The sequence below is a fragment of the Papaver somniferum genome, chromosome 3 (genome assembly GCF_003573695.1).
Source record: "Papaver somniferum cultivar HN1 chromosome 3, ASM357369v1, whole genome shotgun sequence".
Taxonomy (NCBI): domain Eukaryota; kingdom Viridiplantae; phylum Streptophyta; class Magnoliopsida; order Ranunculales; family Papaveraceae; genus Papaver; species Papaver somniferum.
Genome location: NC_039360.1, coordinates 164,187,560 through 164,203,434, shown reverse-complemented (window position 1 = coordinate 164,203,434; position 15,875 = coordinate 164,187,560). Strand labels below are relative to the sequence as shown.

Genomic DNA, 15,875 nt, shown 5'->3' with positions numbered 1-15,875 from the left:
TCAGAGCAAGTTCCGAGAAAACACTAGGGACTTGTGCGGAGTGGACTCATCGGTGAGTATTTTTCTTAATGGAAAAATTAAGTTGGATAGTATGCCAACGTTTGCGCGAAAAGGAATTTGTAACTGCTACGCCAGTTACTTTGCGAATCGAGTTGAGCTTGTTTAAGTACTGTGAGTTTACCTGGCCTAAGTGGCCCACCACTTACAAGTGGATATCCTGAAGACCGTCTGGGACGGTGGGTAGACAGTGGGACTGATTATCCACACACATTGGAAACTGGCCAATGGTGTGCAATGTCAGGCCCGACTAGCATCCCACTTACGAGTGGCAACCTGGATGACCGTCAAGGACGGTGGGCAACTGGAAAACTGTTCCACACAGTACTGTGATAAAACCTTGTCATTTTGATGACATCTTCAACCTTGTGAACTTTAGGGATTCTTGGGTGGTGGTATGAGACACGATTCAGAATACCTGGTCGAGATATCATCTTGGCACTGGCCAATTGCGATTCTTGGTATTGTTGTGAGCACTTTTGGATTCCTGGGCAGGTGGTATGGAACATGTGCTCAGAAGCTCAAAATTGTTGTTCATGATAACTTGAAGAAATCTGTGATTTATGAGCATCTGGTATGGGAATTTTGCTCAGGAAATCCAAACCAAAGAGATTGTCCACAATAGTTTTGGTTTTGAATTTCGGGGACGAAATTCTTTTAAGGGGTGAAGAGTGTAACACCCCGTGTTTTTTAGCATGGCGCATGCTAAAAGATGCGTCATGGCATGAGATGAAACTTCATTCAAAGCTTCCGTTGTTTGGCAAGAGGTAGATTGGCTTAAGGCCAATACCGCGCCAAAATGACGCATTATGTGTGGCATTTGTCCAAGAACAAAATCTCGCATCATCATGATTCATTAAGCCAGTTGGGTAGGTGGCCTTGAGTTTGCAGCGTAATCATTCCGCATCACGAAAGTTATTGGCCTAGAGCCAATATCGCACAACCATTGTGCATCAGACTAGAGAGGGATGGACGAGAGATTATTGTATAATCATTATGCAATACATCGAATAGAATGTCGCACGATCATAGTGCGACAACGGGAACCAGTGTTGCACAATCATTGTGCAATACGGCAGAGTGTGTCAGAAAGGGATGGCCGGACGAATGTTGCGAAATCATTATGCAAAATCATTGCACGCAATCATTGCGATGAACAGTGAAGCATGCATGTCAATCTCCTCCCCTAAACATATTTGTAGAAATTCCATTAAGACATATATATGGAGGGGTACTTGGTTGAAGGTGCATATGCGGACTATGTACCAAGTAAGCTTCATAGCTTATCCGGAAGAGTATAAATGATGCTTAAAGCTCATTTATAGTTGCGTAGACTTGCGAAGAGTTGGTAAGCAAGATACGGTAGGGAATGACAAGGGAATGGGGTAGACTATGCCAAAATCCAAGGCTTACGCCTGGACAAGACTTGGCGGTATGATGGTTGGTCAGCTAGATAGGAAATTCAGTGATGAACTTCCTACGTTGAGGCAGAGCCAGCAATATATGCAAAATGCATTGGCCTTGGCCTATGACCCTAGACCCTTTAGCGGACAAGGGTAAGTTTGGAACGGTGTGGAAGCTAAGTCATCCACAATCATGCTTTACGAGCATGCTTGCAAGGGCAAATGGGCGAGCATTTGCCTAGACTTAAGGCCCGGCCCGTAGCTTCATCATGGCGCACCGGGGAGATTACGGCCTGCGGGGCAACGCGCTAAGGGCGTAATTTTCCGGTCCGTCACAGACATCCTCGTGAAACTGAAATTCTCTGGTAAGTAAAACTACTCAGTGCACCATTTGCACAGCTTCTTCTACATTGGTGCGTTCTTCTTAGTCATTTGCACAACAACCAACTCTTCAATCAGCTTTGATAGAATTCATTACCAATTTCTTTGGTACCTCCAAATCCTTCCATGTAATGATTTCTAAGAGATTGTAGTCCCCCAAATGCAGGAAGGTGTTCGCACTTATTACACCCATCTACAGTAATATATACCAAATACTGAAGACGTATGGACGTACTCATCCATGTAGGGAACCTTGAACACCCAAAAATGGAAATTCCTAACTTTTTTTTTTTTATTTTGGTGAGGTTGAAGGTTTCAACCAGAATCAACACAGTATTGTGAATCCCAGAGCAACTCCAAGTGTATAATATTCCCATTAAATTTGCTAGTGTGGAATCAGTAACCAGCCTACCTCCAAGCAGATTTAGTTGTTTCAATTCTTCTATACCATGACCTTTCTTTTCTTACAATAAACTCAACTGCCTCAAAAGAATACTCGGCTTTCTCCTCTTCCATCTCAATGACATATCCCAACAATTGTTGCTTATTTAGCAGAAGACGTCAATTTCAACTTGTTTATGCTTCTCAAAATCCTTATACGTTATCCACCATTTAGTACTTGCTCTTCTTGATCAGCAACACTTAGTACAACAGTAACCGTAGTACGTGCAAGATATTTTTTTTACTGAAGGAACGAAATGTGTTATACAAGCGTGCATCAGACACACTCATATTTTTTCTTGATGAAAACTGTAAAACTACTCCCTAGCATCATACTGTTCCCACACTCTCCATATAGATCTGCTACATCCTCCTTGCGATACAAGTACTGGCACATAACCGTCAATTCCCATCACTATGTGCTGTCATTTGCTCGATAATTGCAGTATTAGGCTTTTTATCTGAATCTTTTAGACCTATAAAGTAGCTTCGCCAACTTCAAACCGAACTTATTATTCTTAAACGCCTTAGAGTAAGCTTTCCCCAGACTCCTCTCTGAAACTGACATCTTCAATAGTACTGTAGTTGTCTTAGTTGTTACACACGTAGCAATGCTTCCCCTGAGAAAGGATATTCAATGTCAAAAACAAACATCATTTATAGATTCAAAAATGTCCAAAGCATATCGCAAATCGATAAAACAATCTAAATAAATTAGGAATCTTCGCCCCTAGTGAACCCTTAGATTTCCTCCATGGTACCACAAAAAATAAGCCAATCAACTGGATCCACACTATTCATGCTGGGTAGTTGCCCATACAGGTCTAAAACTAATGTTTGCCTATGCAAATGTTTTCAGATCGACTAATTTTCCAAAAGTTTGTTCCAGAACCCTGGAAAGATTTACACATTCCATTTGAGATATTGATTGACTCATTAACTTCTTATACCCACTCTTCACCTAATTTTCAAATACTAGAATCATAATAGAGGCCACTAAATTTCCAAATTAGATTCTAATTGATTCATATTACTGAAATCATGGATTATAAATACTAACAAGTTTGCAGAGAGGACTGTTAAATAGAACATTGTAGACATCTAATGCTACATGTAATCACCATTTAATGGTAAACTGCACCACCAGATAGTAGATCTCGACCCCCTAATAGCACATTTAATCATTTATTTGGTTCATCAGCTACAAAATAGAAGTTAGATTTAAGAGGAAAAGTCATAATGACAATCAAGGATTGATCATGATCAATATCTCCCTCCAAGCTATATGAAAAGCTTCCCAAACAAAACTAAAACTAATATTACAACTATTCATCTGGATGTGGTGGTAGTGGTGATGTAACTACCGAAAATCCGATAGCTACACCCGATGAGATGATAATAACAAAAACCCTAAGTCATGAGAATCAACTTTGACATTAATGAGATTATACACCACTTGACACTAGTATGATCTTTCTCAAACACTTTGTATTGGATTGAGGAAGTTCTTACAAGGATTACAATGGTATTGAACAACTAACAATGGAAGAAACAAAGCTTGGAATGAACTCTAATGGCTTTTCTTTTATGACTGTTCTTGATTCTTTTACTTGACTTAATTCTCTCTTAGGAACATGACTCTCTATTCATTATTTGAATCCTTATATCGGCAAATATATCAGTAGAAGACAACAGATGATCACATGCAAAATCTCTATGCTGATCTTATATCAGTTTATCTCATTCGCCATGCTCTGGGAAGATTTCAATGTCTTCTCATGTTACCATCTCGCGCCCATTTGGGTAGGAATCTCCTTGTATCAATCACATGGCTGTTCTTCGTATGTCTTCTTTATTATCGCGTGATTATTCTTCGCTGAGTTTCTTTCCTCTTCATGCTAATGGATGTCTTAGCAGAGGCAAGGTTGTGGATTAACTCTGTGCGATATTTCGCCCTTACATTTTGCCTCTTCTCGCGTAGTTCTTCTGTAAGTTGAATAATGCGAGAATCTCTGGTCGATTCCTCGTGTCAGGCCTGTCTTTTCGTCTCCTCTGCCTTACCCGACATGCTGCTGTAATTTACGCGTAACTGCTTATACGTGTTAGCGGTTTCTTCCTCTTTAAGCGGCATGTCTTTACTGTTCTTCTTCGGATAAATATCTAGGAGAGAGGTAAAAGATGAAAGTTTTTATTTTTGTTACTTTTCTTTATGTTTGTCATCCCTTTTCAAACTGGTCTTTTCGGTTCTTCATTTATGTCTTCATGGCGGATCAATACATGACTGCTTCTGCTCCTGTTGTTCCGTCCTCTTCTGGGTAAGTTAGTTTTGCCTCAGTTAATCACTTAGTGTTCATGATTTTCTTTCTTATGTCATTATTGTTTTTAGATGTTTTTGAATTTCTAACATACCCATACTTTGATGCAGCCCCAAAATGTAAGGCTGCTAAAAAATGGATTGATGTTTTAGAAAGTTATCGAGCCGTTCAGGAGGATAAAGGTTTCAAGGTTATTGTCCCACCCGGTTCATCGCCTACTATTCCTATGAGTGGGAAGAAGATCTTAGAGGGCCCATGGAGCACGACTCGTACTCCCGTCACTTTCGGGCAACTTAAGGCTGGCCTCCCACTCCCTCTTTTTGTTCTTGAGGTTCCTCTGTTTTACCAAATTCTCGCGAGGATGGATCGGGCTGCTTATCAGTTAGGTGGAGATGCAATTCGTATTATCCGCTAGTTTTCACTTCGTGCGAATGGTGTTGGGAAATTTCTCTGTCCTGAGATAGAGGAACCGTATGATCCCTAGGACTATACTGTTAAATATTTATTTCAACAGTACGTTGTAAATTGGGTTCTTAAGGATGGCGCTGGGGTGTTCGTTTGACAAGGGCGAAGTTGAAGCCCAATATGAAGAAGCTTATGGACGTTGTGGATCAGCATAGCAGCACTAATAACCTTCTTCGTCATTCAAGTGACCCTAGCTGGATGAATTTTTACTGATTATTGAGGGTCCAATCTTATGGGGCTGTTTTCCATATGGGAGTCCTCAGGCGGCTCCAGATGTTTCACTTGTGGGTCAGGGCACTCTTGTGTACTGTCCTTGGAAGTTTAATTGGCCTGATCAGGAAGATTGCGTATGCATTTTTCCCTGTTCCTTGTTTTGTCCTGTCTGATGGTTTTTCATATGCTTCCTTTGAATTTGTAGTTGTCGCAAGAGTCTATCTCGCTTGAGAAAAAGGCGAAGCTTGCTGCTGATAAGAAGAGTAAGGAGCTTGATGTGGCGAAGTCGGGAAAAACGCTTTCGCGTTCTAAAAAGGTAGAGGGGTCGTTGTTTTGTGGATGCATCTTATCGTTTACCTTTCACCAATCTTTTCTTATGTTTATTTAGCCTGCTCATGATGGTGAGGAGACTGATGATGAGGGAGAGGGCGAAGAAGGTGCTGAGGGCGATGGTAAGGAGTTTGTTCGCGAGGATTCTCGTATTTTGCCTAATCCTAAGAAGGCGAAAACTAGCAAATCCATCCAGAGAAGGAATAAGTTCAGGGGTGTGTCGAAAAATAAACCTCTTATCAATGTAGTTAACCCTTTGACCCTGGGATCTACCAACGCATCTTTGTCTACCAATACTGATGATCCTTTCACCCTATCTTCACTTGAGAAGTTCCTAATCGCGGATTTTGATAGGGGAATGGGCTCGAGCGGTTTTGTCCATTATTCTCGTGCGATGTCGCCTGAAAGGTCTTCTTCCGATAGCATTTCGGTGGATTTTGTTTCCAAGATATCTTATATTTCCCAGTTCTCCATGTCTGATCCCAGCCTTTCCCCTGTTCGTGAATTGGCGTTGAACCTCGCTTCTCATCCTTCTGCCGATGCTTCTCAGTCTGGATGGGAATTTTTCTCCAAGCTTTCCCTTGATCAGCATGTCGCGTTTGATTATTTGGTGAGTTCCCTGCTTGGTGATTCTTTCCTTAATTGGTTAAGTCGCCCTATTGATTTGATCTGTCCCGCCTTTCAGAATTCTAGGCGCGCTATTGCTCAGATCATGAATTATCGTAAAGTAGCGAACGTGGTTCGTGCTCAGTCCTCTCAGATGTCTTCCCTCAAAAATGAGGTTGCAGATCTTCAAGGAGAAGTTTCCCTACTTAAGAAGGATCGCCATAGGCTTGATAATGAATTATCTTCGGCTACGAATGCTGCGAAGGATGCTCAAGTTAGGAATGATATATTTGCAGGTATGTTTTCATATCTTCCTTCTTTATCTCGCCTCTCGTTAATTTTTAGGGATCAATTTTTTAGTTGAGGGTCGCGAGGTTCCTTGCAGAGGTCTTCGATCTGTCTGATCTCGCTATTCCTGCGAACAAGATAGGGATGCTCTTCTTGTTCATTTTAATTCTCTTAGACAAGAATTTATGTTGGCGGAGGATGAGGAGGGTGATATTGAAGATGATGTTGAAGATTATAAGATCAAGTATGAGCATCTCAAGATTGAATTTAGGAAGTTATTCGCAGTTATAGGATCTTCTAGGTCTCGTGCCCAACGCTTTCGAGGTGTTATTAGGCAATTGAATGGTGAAAAGGCTGCCTTGATTAATGAGAAGAATGAGGCTGTCGCAGAGGGGGTTGAGGCTCTTCGAGTTTGTCAGAGAGAGAATCATGAACTTCGTGTGATCCTTGAGAAGATCCGGACTCGTCTTAGAATCAAGGCCAATGATGATTTTGATAGAGCCTTAAGTGAAATTGAAGAGAACAGGGTGGCAGCAGCTAAATATATTAGTTGGGTAGATCAACATCAGAAGACATTAGATTCTATGATTATGCATAAGGAAGATGTCCTTAGTTTCTCATCTTGGTTTTTGTGGTTCGTCTTCTTTCTTAGATGTTTTGACGTATTTTATTCTTTGCAGAAACCGGGAAGAGCTTGCGAGCTGAGTTGAATTCTTTGACGGAGAAGTTTGAGAAGTCACAACAAGAGTTGGGTATGCTCAACGGTGGTGATGGTTCTTCTTCGCAGTTGGAGGCTGATTTATCTGGAAAACTCTCCTTGGCGAATGATGAGCTTACTCGCGTAAGGGCAGAGGTCGAGCAGTATAAGGGGACCATGGAAGCCATGTATGCTTTGTTGAAGCGTCGCAAGAAAGCCCAGCTTACTAATGCTGGTCACGAAGCGCAAAGGGTATGTAATAGGGTTTCTAGAGATATTTTCGATCGTGTTACTACTGAGAACAACATTCCCACTCGTCCTGATGTTCTCGTTCCCGAGAACGAGTTCATGGAACTCGAATCCAGCGATGAGGGAGAGTTTGTCGAAGAAGAGGAAGGTAGCAGTGAGGAGGAAGCTGGCGAGGACGATGTTGATGAGGAAGAGAGAGATGCTGATGAGCAAGAGGGAGATGGTAAAGCTGCTTCTGGTGATGGTCTCGGCGATCTTGGGGATGGCCTGTATCAGCAGGGTCCTCCTTCTTCTTCTCCTAATGATGTTCCCATTGTCTCGCAACCTGGGGCAGGAGATTCTTCGCAAGTGTCTTCTCCTTTTCATGATTGGGCTGCTTTTTAATCTTGTTTTCTTCCAAATATTCTCTTTTTGTTATGTGGTTTTTTCTGGGCGCTCCCAAGCTTGGGGGGCATGACTTTAAATCCGTATTCCTTTTCCTGTGTCATCATCTTGAGAACAGAAGATGTACATATAACTAAATGCATTAGTGTTGTTCATTATCTTATGTTATTCTTTTGACTATGTTTTCGTTTTTGTATATCTGACTGAGGAGATGGGAAGCACATGATTTTAACATCCCATACTTGACTCTGCTTTCCATCTTCGAAGGAGGATTATAACTTTGTGAATACTGCCTTTAAGTAGCAAGTTTTCATGTTTGCAAGCTAAGGTATGACTAAAAATTTACTATAACACGATGTCTATAAACAATTATATCGTATACCTATGCTGGTGTACAAATATTAAAACTTTCTTTGAATTCATTTAATACTTAGCTAGATAAGGATGTATTGGCTTCACGCTCCATGATTATTCGCGTAACTTGACAATAAAGTTACGACCCTTTTACAAAATATCTCTAATTTATATAAAGACTTGTCTGATTTACCAATATATCCTCGAACTAATCATAATGGATTTTTGGGCAGCCCAGCAGCAAACCCTGTTTATTTATGGAGCACTAAACGAGTTATTAGACAGCATCAAATGAATCCTGATGTGCACTAAACGAGTTAACCATAAAAAATTTGGCTTTTGAGGTACTGAGTGAGAAGCTAATGTATGAATTATGGATTTAAACTTGCAATTTTTTTTTAAAACATCTCTAATTCAATGATTATAACATAGATCTAAAAAATGATCGCAAACTTCCAACAAATGATAATATCCAACATTGGTCGTATTGAATATTGTGTGCAAAGACAATCAAAATATCAAGCACCATTTATTTTACGTATCTTACCAAGACTAGAACTCAGACATTGGGCGGCATTTTATCAAGATAAAGATAAAAGGAAAAGCATAGATTTGAGAGGAAAAATCATTATGACAATTTCTCAAATCTCTTTCAGTTTTCTCTACCTTTGTTCTCCATGCGATGTGTAAAGGTTTCCACATAATACCAACACTCCGATCCATCTGAATGATAAACGGCACGTTTTCAGCAGTAAGACGTCCGGTGACTGTTTTTTCCCTCAACGCCGTCATGCTCACACTGCTATCCTCCACCCTCACTCAATATTTACGGAAATTTTAGGGCTTGACTGATTTATAGGAATTTGTGTGATTTACCGATATACCCTTGAACTTATCCGAATGGATTTTTTATTGCACCCAAGTCAACAACCCTGTTATGAACCACACGCGTGGGTTAAAGACTCCAATTGAGATAGGAACTGAACAAGATAGTTGGAGGTTTTGAAAGTCACGGATTGCCTACTGCACTTGATCACATCATTTCTAAGTTCATATGTACTGTGTCATCCTATTGATAAATGAGGAGTGAGAAGCTTCACACCATTTAATCGGAATATGCAACACAGTGGCACTTTTACGAAGTTAATGTGTAAGATTGAGAGGAAAAAAATGTTTAATTGCTTGTCAGAGCAAATTGTATTTACAGGATACCAAAGACTAGTTAGTTCAATAGCCGAAAGAATCCCAACCTCCCACGTCTCAATATGCTTAGTTTAATAGGATTTGTTAATTAAGGATGTAGTCTTGTCTTATCTTTATTACTTGGCCAGTGGAACTCTCCTATATGAGGGTACTGCCGATTGATCATAGGCTAGAATGTGGGTGGAATTGTGCCATTTTTTTTGGTACTTAGAATGTGTTGGTTTGGTGATTCTAGTCAGAGAAAGTTGGTGATGAAGCACCAAAATAACCAACTAGCACCAAACACTACAGCATCAGCACTTTGCATCAGCACTTTAAGATACCAATGAACCACGTAGAATTTACAATTTGTTAATTTCACGGCGCTTTTTAAATTCTAGTTTACCAAACGTTATGCCTCTTTATTTTCGTAACATAGCACAACACATCACAACAGAAAAAACACTTTTCTAATATTCACAACAATACCAAACTAGCCTTTATGCTTATCATTATTTTGTCTTTGTTACCGAGTTACAAAATTTGTTTGACGCAATTTTTGAGTTAATCACCATCTTTGGGTTTGAACAGGTTCTCTACACCATATATTCTTAATTAGATCTTTTTTTGATAGGATTTTGGGTACCCAGTGATGCTTCTTTGTATATGTTAATGTGGCAGAGGACTTCAGACGAGAAAGCAATGGAAGATACTTAATAAAGATGTCTCCAAAATCTAATCAGCAGTGTTTTTAACACTTAACACACTTGGTATTTGATGGTTCAGATAACAAATCCAAAAGTTAATTTGCAGTTTTTCATCAATCAACTTTATATTTCATTTTTTTTTGCTTGGATGATGGTTACTGTCTTGTTATACACATCTCTATTTCAGACCTCAACAGTATAATGAAAATGAAAAATACAAGTAAAAATGTTATTACGATTCAAAACTGATCTGCAGCAGCAATACAAGTCTTTGTTATGAATAAGCAACAAGCATTATCATCATTGGCTAAACATTTTACAGATCCACCCATTTCAACAAATATTCTTCAGTTAGTGGCATTCAATGGCACTGAATATCTGTAAAAAAAAAAAAATGTTTCCACCAAATCCATCATCTTTATTAACTTTGCAGCCAGATTTTTCTGAGAACAACAAGTGTGAGCGTGCAGTTATAAGAAGCACTGGCTAGCTATGACCCGAATAAGTTCCTCAGCCACCTGCTACACCATGTCCGAAGTGCAACTGACACACTGTTTGATCTGTGAGTTCTGGATATGAGATAACTTAGATTTTAGAGGATAAGTCATTATGAAAATTTCAGATCTGTGTCTCTCTTCTCTTTGATCTCCAAGCTATGTGTAAAGATTCGCACTTGATAGAAAAACTACTTTCATCATAACCCACATCTGATCCTGAAACTGCAACTTCTAATCGGAAGAAAACTCTGTTTAATGGATTTTCCATCAACGCCGCCGCTAGCCTCTACTCTTGCTCTGTAAACAACTTCTTCTACCAAACCCGAAAGCGTTCTTGGTTTTTATAAGAAGAATTAACATACCCTTGGACAAATCCCAATACTGTAGCCAACTTCTTCCTCATAGCAATATCGTAGCCTCACGCACACCTGTATATTAGAGCACAAAACCGAATATGCACCTTCTTGGTTGATCAACCAAATCAGGAGAAAAGTGTACATCACTATTGACATCAGTATTGGACCAACAACAGTTGAAATTCCTTCACTGGCTTAGTATGCTATGTTTAAACCATCATACTAACACACTTTGGCTTTCTGAAAGAGCACATCTCAAATCTGTTTTTAAAAACACTTGTTCTGACTTTGATCTCCAAGATATGTGAAACGGTTTCCAGATTATGCCAAAACTAAAATCGATCTGATTCTGATAACAGCATGTTCGCAGCAGCAAGAACACGGATGACTAATTTTTTCTCAACTCCGTCACGCTCACACTACTAGTCTCCACGCTTCACTGATTTGTAGGAATTTGTGTGATTTACCAATATACACTTGAACTAATACCAATGCATTTTTGATTGCACCGAAGTCAGCAAGCCTGTTATGAACCACACGCCGTGGGTTAGAAACTCCAATTGAGATGGGAACTGGCCAAGGTGGCTGGAGGTTTAGAAAGTCAGAGATCGCCTAGTGCACTTGATCACAACATTTCTAAATTGATATGTACTGTATCATCCTATCGATAAATGCTACATGCTTGGTAAAGTGGAATATGCAGCACACTGCCACTTTTTGGATCAAGTGGAGTAAACAGTAGTAGCATTATTTAGATGGTTAGGAAAATGGATTCAATCATTTTTGGTGCAATCCCCATCCCCTTTCCTTCCTTCTCCTCTCTCTCACTGTAACTCCCGGCAAACCAGTTCCAACTCCGGCGATCTCCAACTGCTCGGATCTACTCCTTTTGGAGTGGATCTGAGCAGGACTCTTCTTTATTTTCAGTTTGTAGTTAGTTTTAGTTAGATTAGCTAGTGTTTTTTCATGTTATTTAAGTTTAGTTTTGGGTTTCACCCATCCTTGCCGGTGACAAGTTATCTACGTCTCCACGGCGGATGTTTATATGCTCCTAGAGCATCTTATCTCGGCTTCAATGGTCGTTTTATGTTGGGATTACTAAGTTTCAAGCACATCGGCGGCGACCTCCGGCGGCCGGAACCTGCATCGGAAATTCAATATCTAAAGCAAATCACTCCAACTTTGGAGCATTTCTTACTCAAGAAGAAGAAAATCATCAAAAATGGTGGAGTTATGATCCGAAAACCATTTCTCTCCCGATTCAATCGGCTCTCCATACATACATTTATCTAGTCTTTTTCCGGTGTACTAGTACTGTATGGTATTTCATCATGGTTCTTGTATTTTGATGTGTTGAAACTCTTTGTAACCTAACTTTGCTATCAATGAAGTTGAGTTATTTATTCAAAAAAAAATAAAAAATTATTTAGATGGTTAGTGTTCAAAATAGTAACAGTTGAAATTCGTTCTCTGGGATAGCATGTAAGGTTCGGAGCACCAAAATGTTTAATTGCTTGTCTAAGCAGATTGGATGAATATGTAATTGAAAAATCATCAGTATAATCAAAATATAACTAAACAAAATACAAGAAATGATTTTATTATGATTCAAAACTGATCTGCAGCAACAACAATGCAAGTATTCTTTATGAATAAGTGACATTCTATGAAAAAATTACATTACTAACATCAAAAACCCAAAAACAACTACAAATCTGAACTAAGAGTAGATATCGCCAAGAAATTCATATATATTTACAAATCTACTACCAATTTCAACAAATTTCCAGATTTAGCATTTCAATGGCCCTAACCTGCTGTAAAAAAATTTACAGATCTATCCACATCTTAAAAACAAGATTCCTGAAAACCATAACATAGATATTTGGTCTTTCATTATTGATCCTAAACTCACCACAACCACAAAGGTTTGAGAGGAGAAGTCATTACGACAACTTCAAGGATCTATGTGTCTAGATCTCTACTCTTTGATCTCCAAGCTATGTAAAAAGGTTCCCACATCATACCAAAACCACTTTCATGATCATAACACCCCATCTGATCCTGAAACTGCATTTCTAACAGGCAAAAACATCGAGGAATAGTTTTTCCGTAACGCCGCCGCACTCACTCGCGCTGCTGCTGGTCTTTACTATTTACTCTCTTAACAACTTCTACCAAAACCCTAAGGACCCAATGCCCGGTTGATTTATAAGAAGAAATCGGTGATTTACTAAAATACCCTTGAGATAAATTCAGTGCTGCAGCCCAGCTCGGTTATTACCATTTCCCTATTGAATATACGAATAGCAGCAGTTGAAATTCCTCCACTGGCCCAGTATGAAATTCTTGTTAATTCCTTCACTAACAAAATTACCTTGGCAACATTGAGATGATCGTTGTTCAAATAGCAACAATTATATTGAAATTCGTTCGCTTGCCTAGTGTAAGTTTCAGAGAAAAAAAAAGTTTAATTGCTTCTCTGAACAGATTGGATTTACATGAAACAAAAGACTAGTAAGTTCAATAGCCAGTGCAATCCCAACCTAACACATATGTACATTAAAGAGCACAATCAGTTTCAAGGATTTCGAGTAAATGGTGAGAATGAGGCTGCATTGGTTCTTCAGCGACTCCGTTTGATAGACTGCCCAGTCCTAAAGTTTCTATCAGATTTAAGACGATGGATTTCTCTCTTCAATGCATGTTTGTTGATTTTATTTAGAGAGGACATGGAAGAAGATTCAGTTGAGTTTGATGGCTTATCAATTTTATGAAGTAATTTGTCTTATTTGAGGATTTGTTGCTTCAAATTATTTTCATTCAAGTTATGGATTAATTTGAGCCGGTTTCAAAACACTATGAGATCTAACTTTTAGGATCGAGCAAGAGAGAGGAGAGCACACGCGGAAGCAAATAAAACAATTACATTGATAATCAGTTTGGTGTACATTGTCTCATGGCTTACTAGCCTACTTATAGTCTCACAAACTTGAGAATCACTCAAAGTAGTTTCCTAATAAAAACAAACTCTAAATAAAGCACACTTCTAGAAACACAAAGAAACTCTAAATATAGTAAAACTCTAAAACAAGGAACTGACACAACTTGCTCTTCTAGTTAACTCGAACTTCCAAATATCGCATAGTGTGTCAACTGTTCCTGTTGATCCAATTTGACTGCGTCAACTGCAGCAGTTGATCCATTCGGACTGGCTCAACATCATATGTTGATCCACGAACCAAAACACCATATCTTGGTTTAACTTCCAACATCCTCCCTTAAACCAAGATATCATTCAACGAGAATTCCGTAACCCTCTTCTACTCCTCATCTTCTTCCATTGATCGACGTTACTACGTCCTTGTCTTTTATCATTTACCATTCCTCTTCTTCCATAGATAAACGTTAACACGTTCTTGTCTTTTCTCATTCTTCTTCAAAGATACCACGAACAAACCCTTACTCCTTGATACTCGATAATATCTCATCCCAACTTCATGATCACACCGGAATTCCGTCAATCAAACTCAAATAAAAAATAAAGCACAAGCATCAAACTTACTAAAAAACGAAACTCAAACAGCAAACCAACTAAAAATGAAGCAATCTTATAATTTTGCTTAATAACAATCTTCATACCATCGCAACCAGCACAAGTTTCTTTCACTTTCTTCTTCATCGGAGCGGAATATCATTCATAACAAATCCTTAACAAGCTAGAAACACCTCATTGTGCTCTATTCAACTTGCTAACCAAACACAAAACCAATTTCTTAACTCATCACCGAGCATTGTAGCTCAACATCTCAACACTTGTTTACCTACTTCACTCGCAGGATTTCCACTCAACTCTTCAAATTCCACACTGGAATTTCTTCACAACTCTAGTCAAATCCCCACTGAGATTGCTTCACTCAACTTGTAGACTTTACTCGCCTACAATCTTGTCTCACGCTCACAACCATGTGAAGTCTCTTCCACAACTAGCAGGCTTAACCTCCTTTTGTTGTCTTCTCACACATCACCCCCTAGTGATTACTTCTCTTACTTCACAAACTTACTGTTGTATTTCTTCTTATCTTGTCTTCTTTACTTCTTTGTTCCAGTCACGCTTGTTAGATTCTAAACTTTCACACTTATTTCACAAGATTCTCTCACAATCTTTCTCTTGTTACACTTCTGTCGCAAGCAATAACTAACACAAAGTCTGCCACACTTTGTCAGGTATTCCAAGTTTCTGCCACAAACTCTTCAACCTTTCTTCACGGTTTCCAACATGTTTGAGCTTACACTCTAACACGCCATCCTCCCTTAAGCTCAAACATATCCACCCAACATTCCTTGTCATTCTAAGCTTCTGAATTCGAGTCAACTTAATCAAACCATACCAGTCCTTTTTTACTGAAGTACCTTTGATCCACCATCAAACTGTACCAATCCTTCTTGACTGTAATATCAGTTGATCCTCCATCCTCATTGATTTTGAATTCATGACTTAACCCTTTAAACAACAACTATCTTTAAGCATCTTTACCTCAAACAAAAAACTGTTTTCTGCAACATCTCTGACAGAAACTGTCATACTTCCACACTGTTATAAACCTTTTCGTCACGCTTACAAACTGTGACTCTTTCTGTAACATTTTTTTCTGTACCAACTCTTCCGTAACAGATTCTTATGTAACTCTTCTGTAACAGATTCTTCTGTAACAATTTCTAAAAAGAAGATGTGATTGTTCTTTACTCCGAGCTTCTCCAGAAACCATGTAACAATCCAACGAAACTTACCAACCTAAGGTTAGAAACTTCATCAGCAACACCACCATGAACATGTTCAGCTCTCAAGACACTTAGTATGATGTCTTCCTATCACCATCATCATTGCGATCATTTTCAATCACCGAGAACCAATAGTTATCTTTACAAACTCCATCACCAATCACCGGA

At 39.1% G+C, this 15,875-nt stretch overlaps 1 protein-coding gene across 1 annotated transcript; it reads left to right on the top strand.

Moving 5' to 3' along the window:
- Nucleotides 1–5,951: 5,951 nt before the first annotated feature.
- On the top strand, nt 5,952–7,987 carry LOC113361854 (tax1-binding protein 1 homolog A-like). Its single transcript, XM_026604948.1, has 3 exons — nt 5,952–6,215; nt 6,291–6,507; nt 7,180–7,987. The coding sequence occupies exons 1-3, from the start codon at nt 5,964–5,966 to the stop codon at nt 7,827–7,829; spliced, it is 1,119 nt and encodes a 372-aa protein (XP_026460733.1). The 5' UTR covers nt 5,952–5,963; the 3' UTR covers nt 7,830–7,987.
- Nucleotides 7,988–15,875: the final 7,888 nt, after the last annotated feature.